We start from the raw sequence: 5256 nt of genomic DNA, 5'->3' as shown, positions 1-5256 counted from the left end.
TCACACATAGCCCCCTTCATTCAAATGCTGCTAGTAGGTATTGTAATTCAGTTCTATTCTTGCATGTAATTCACCAAACTTTAGCGAGATGTCTGTCAAGCAAGTCAATATTTTACACTCCAACTTGAATCAATTTTTTGTAGTGTATCAAAATGCAAATGTGTTTTTTCCTCCTAAGACTCACAATCTAAGTAGAATCAGCCTGGAAATGGGAACACACCTAAATGAAATGGCAAACCACTGGTTGCAAGAATGATCAACATATCTCCTGAAGTCCAGAGATAGCAAATGTCATCAGAACATCTAGTTACCAGTGCATTAAAACTCCTCGAGGAGAAAGAAAATGGAGAGTTGGTTAAACATTTATAGGTACCTCAGTTTCAGTTGCTGCATGCATAGCATGATACAGTTTCCTCCCAAAACGATACACACTTTGCTCTCACATTGTTGTATTATCACCAAGAACTATTTAATCTAAGTGAATAAAAGGCTCATCATGCCTTCCCCACTGACTACTTCAAAAAAAACCCCATTAACACTGATGCTTTGCCCAACCTAGGAAAACACGAGCCCACCCATGGGTATTGTAGTTGCAGCTATGGGAAACATGCACAGCCAGTTTTACAGCATGCCTCAGGTAAAACCAGTTAGAATTCCCAGTATGGCTTTGTAGTATTTATAGAGCAATACTATAAATCAGAAAGAACAACTATCACCATGTTAACACATTAACTGTGCTGTGAGACTCTCAAAGCTGAGCTCTGCCTGGTTGCCTTAGTGATCTCAATAAACACACTAGGCAACTTGCTTTCAGGAGCTTTTATCTCTGATAGTGGCACCCAAATTAAAGAGTCAGGCTGCAGGATGAAGTTGACACTTGGGTATCATGTCTTCTGGGTAACTGCATGATTAAAGTCTTACTCAGAGGCATTTTAACTGCAAAGACACTTCAAGTCCTGGGCACAGCAACCAACCTCACATCTTTGGGGGGGATAAGAAACAGCACCTCATTGCCCCAGAACCCCTTTACCTACCTGCACAGCCAAAAGCTAGGTGATACCTAGAAGAGGGGCTGAATTTGACACAACACACGTTAGCCTTGGCCTCGATGCTTGCTACTGAGTTGTCCAAGTTGGTAGACCACAGCTTCACTAGAGAAACAGAAAAAGAGAAATTAATAAACAAACAGACAAAAAAAAAATCAACCTCATCTGAAAGGCATAAGCGCTATTTATTTAACAAAGAGGATTCTGAAAAGCCTCACTTGCCAACATATTAGTGATTAGAAAGGGTTGGTTGCTGCTGATGGCTGGTATGCTTGAGAACAGTCTCAAGTACTCACTGTAAATATTCTGCCCACCTCCATACACACTGGAGATGCTGAAAGTCTGCATCCCACATGGCTGAGAACATCCGAGCAAGGTGATGAACCACATATTAGAATAACAGTGTTTAAGGCTACTGGAGTGCAGATGCATATAATCAAAAGCAGGAAGGCTTGTATCCTTTTGTCCCTCGTCCCTTAGCTGGGATACAAGAACTCCATGCTCCACAGCAGAATTGCTATGCACAGAAAATACCTAATTGTATGCCTGAGCACACTAAGAGAGAACTACTTTTATTCTCAAGAAACTGGCAGAGACAGGAAAGAAATCAGTATGCTGGCTTCCTATGATGATATATTTCCTTGGTACAAGGAACTCTACTGTTCTACAGGACTACCATGTGAACACTGATTAAACTTTGTGGTACAGAATGAGCTCTTCCCCCAAGTACTCTCTCAAGTGCTTCACAGAGCAACTAACAGAAAACACTAGCAGCTTTTCAAAATAAAGCCTTCCTTGCCCTCCACAAACACTTCATTTAACCTTTAAGAGGGACAGGTGCTCCCCACACAGCCAACCTTACTATTAGAAGCTACAGGTGAAACACTTGCCCCTAGTCCAGATGAAGGGGCAGGACAATGGCATCAACCCCCACTGATGCCTACAGTGCATCTTATTTAAGACTTAAATGTTCTCCCACTTTTTATTGCTGAGGGGGTTGTGCTGTGCTGGAGCATCACGAACAGCATGCTGAGGCACGAAGCAGAGCAAATTGAAGACAGGGTCTGAACATGCAGGAGCTACATGAATGCTTAATCCCCTGACAAGCTCCCAAGAGATGCCTGTTTCTTCAGATCTGTGGCCAATGGTCCTCTGCTGTCTTTTTACAGAAAGCTCACTTTGGAGGTGAAATGAACAAAAATGGCAAGAAAACAGGAATCTTGTTACCCACTGTAGTCAATACAGGAGGTAAACAGTCTTACAGTGCATCTCCCCACCAACTCCCCTGTATCACCTCTTGGTCAGTTTTTCCCCCAGGAGCTTTGAAAAAGCAGAAAAAGCTTCTATGTGGATTACTCAAGGATGTTTTAGACAGTCAAGGAAAAGGCAGAACACTGGCAGGTTTGTTCTAGTTCACCTACTTTTTAATAGCCCAGCAAGCAACAAAAAGCAGTGCTTGCACTATTTCTGACCACACCTAGGAGGACTGCTTCAAGAATGATGGCAATACACAACTGCTCAGAGCTCACCAAGGAATCTTTTTAAATACAGCACTGTGTGGGTATGACAGCTGCCTGGAACCATTACAACCCAGCACACTTCCCCCTCTTCCCCCCACTCCCAATACAAATACAGTATGCATCAGTGTTTGTATGAAAGCATTATGTAAAATTCAATGACAACAGCACCCACCCTGTTGTTGGTTTTCAGAAATAAAATCCCTTCTCATTTGCCAGAGCTATGATATTCATCTGAAACAACTTGCTAAATTCCTAAATGAAACCGACAGCTTTGCAATCAAGGCTTAAAAGGCTCTCTTCTCCCAAGTGAGACTGGATGATATACCACCTCTGTTGTGTTCTGCTCGTGGGGCAGGGAGGGTAACAGAGCCAGGAAAGCCAATTTTGCAAAACAATAAAACATTAGCATTTTGCTTTAATGAACAGACACCAAGAGATGTACAGTCTCAACTGCAGTGGCAGTAGAGAACATCAAGTTTATGGATGAGATGGAATAGGAAGCAAATGCCACAATTACAAGAGGGCACTGTTGGCAGACAACATTGCTCTGAACTGTGAGATCGTGTAACCTCCCCACATGGCTCAAGTGGAAGCAATGCCCTGCCCAAATCCAGTACTAAAACCCCACAGGCCTGTCTTGAAGTCTTCCAACCAGGTATCAGTATTTAAAGTTGCATCCAAAGCAGCCAAGTCTCTCCTTGACATCACCTCTAATAAATGAACGGCCATCTGGTCTCAGTATTGTAGCAAAAGCTAATTGAGGGCTCAGTTTCAACTTGGCTCCCTTTTTCATTCAAGTTTTCAGGTCATAAGCAAAGCCATTTAATCTAGTGAAGAGTCAACCTGTGTGTTCAAAGCCATCATAATATTCGTTACATCTGACAGACACAGATTAGAGTCTGCAATTTCTGTGATCTAACTGCTGTGGGATGTGCTGTGCACCAATTACATCTTAGTCAGTGCCATAAAAAAGGATATATATGACACATAACACGTAATGAAACATGTCAAGTTTTACCTGGAACTGCCCATTACTTTTTGTAAAAAACTGACAGGTTAATAAAACATAATTCGTAAGGCTAGAGTTTATTTGCTGTAGCTTTCAGCAATTTTGCTGAGGTCAAGGCAGTAATTATACAACATACAGATGTCTTGATAACACCTAGAATTGTGTTGATGAGACAAGCAACCATCTGAGATTGACTATTTCTAAAACACATGTTCTCAAAGCATATGTTTTCTGATTTTGCAGCTATCAAGAGACACATCTCTATGTGGCCAAATGTCTACCCCTCAAAGTAGTAAGAAGATGCCTCCCAAACAGCTTTTTCTGTTTAAAACATTGAGGTCTTTAAGATTTTATTTGTTTGGAGTTTTACATCAAATGCTTAAGTTTATGAATTAATTTTCTATACATCAGTTCCATGTCTAAACGCTGACTGAAAGAGGCAGAAGCCTGTCCTGCAACAGCTGAACGTGTCAGTGCACACAGTTGGGACACTGATAGTAAGGATATTTTATCCAGCCTGTCATTCTTGCAATTCTTATCTGCTCATGTGATGGACAGCCTGCTGCTGCTCTGAAAGAGCTGTAAACCAGGAATAGGCTATTGCTACCAGAAAATTCATTTGCACAGAGTAGAGGAATCCCTAGGAAAGGAGGAAGATGCTGAACTGTCCTGGTAGGCAAATTTTTTGATCCACTGCCTCGTGTAGGTCAGGGGGATGACGTAAACTGATGACTGTTGGCAGGCAGTGACCGCAGGGTACTCCTCCTTGCATAAGACACAGCCAGACAGATACTTTAACTACCAACATCTTCTTGACCTTTCAAGGTATTCCCAATTGAATCCAACAGCCCCACAAATCTCCAGGAAATGATCAAGCTTCTTTTAGACAGGAAAATGAGCAAACTGAAAGTTCAACCTGATATTTTAAGAGCAATAAACACCTATACCTCCAGTTAAAATGAGCAGCAGCTGGAAGAGTGAAGCAGCACTGAAAACGAAGCCCCAAACAGTCCTCTGGAAGTACTCAGCAAACTGATCTGCAGGCTGGGTCCCTCTCTAGATGGCCATGCTTCTTGTTTATGAAGCCAACTCTACAAAGCTGTGCTGCCCCTCCAAGTTCAGGGGCACTCTAAAATAAAAGTTCTGTGAGACTGGTACAAATAGTCTCACCAAGGCAGCACAGAAATTACTTTCCTTAGATGTAATGAAACAGATGCTTACATTCCTCCTTGCTATGAGCATGAAAAGTAACCTCTTGCTATGGCTCAGAGTAATCAGGCACCCTTGTTCTGCTCTACCTCCGCATTTTGAGCCAGGAGTAGTGAAGATACCACAGCTTACAGAAAGGACATAAACCCAAGACTCTTCCATTTGTCAGCATCGCTTGGATCTCCTTGAGCTTCAGAAACAACCCCAAATGCTTGATCACTCCAAAACAGGTCTCCACCACAACAGACACTTAAATTCTACCCACAGAGCAAAGTATTTTGTGATGCCATCCCTCATTTGGTGACTTTACCAGGGCCATTAAACTACATTCCCAATACAGAACAGAGAGGGATGTTGGGTTGAGAAGCAGCTGTAAGTCAATAGCTAAAGTGCACTAGCTCCAGCCTACCCTGGCACCTCAATTGATTAATTTTGTGAGGGTAAAATGATGCTATCTTCTCTTCTCCAATAG

General features: G+C 42.2%; 1 protein-coding gene across 1 annotated transcript in view; it reads right to left on the bottom strand.

The window, feature by feature from the left end:
* LOC104509733 (E3 ubiquitin-protein ligase RFWD2) overlaps positions 1–5256 on the bottom strand; it is a gene marked incomplete at both ends in the record, with an annotated part of 60891 nt that overhangs the window by 51198 nt on the left and 4437 nt on the right. The window contains one exon of the mRNA XM_010151768.1: positions 1035–1151. Coding sequence (XP_010150070.1) covers positions 1035–1151 — 117 coding nt within the window. The remainder of the gene's footprint in view (positions 1–1034; positions 1152–5256) is intronic.

The sequence above is a fragment of the Eurypyga helias genome, unplaced genomic scaffold, assembly GCF_000690775.1.
Source record: "Eurypyga helias isolate BGI_N326 unplaced genomic scaffold, ASM69077v1 scaffold6395, whole genome shotgun sequence".
Classification (NCBI taxonomy): Eukaryota; Metazoa; Chordata; class Aves; order Eurypygiformes; family Eurypygidae; genus Eurypyga; species Eurypyga helias.
This window is presented reverse-complemented; position numbering and strand designations above follow the sequence as displayed.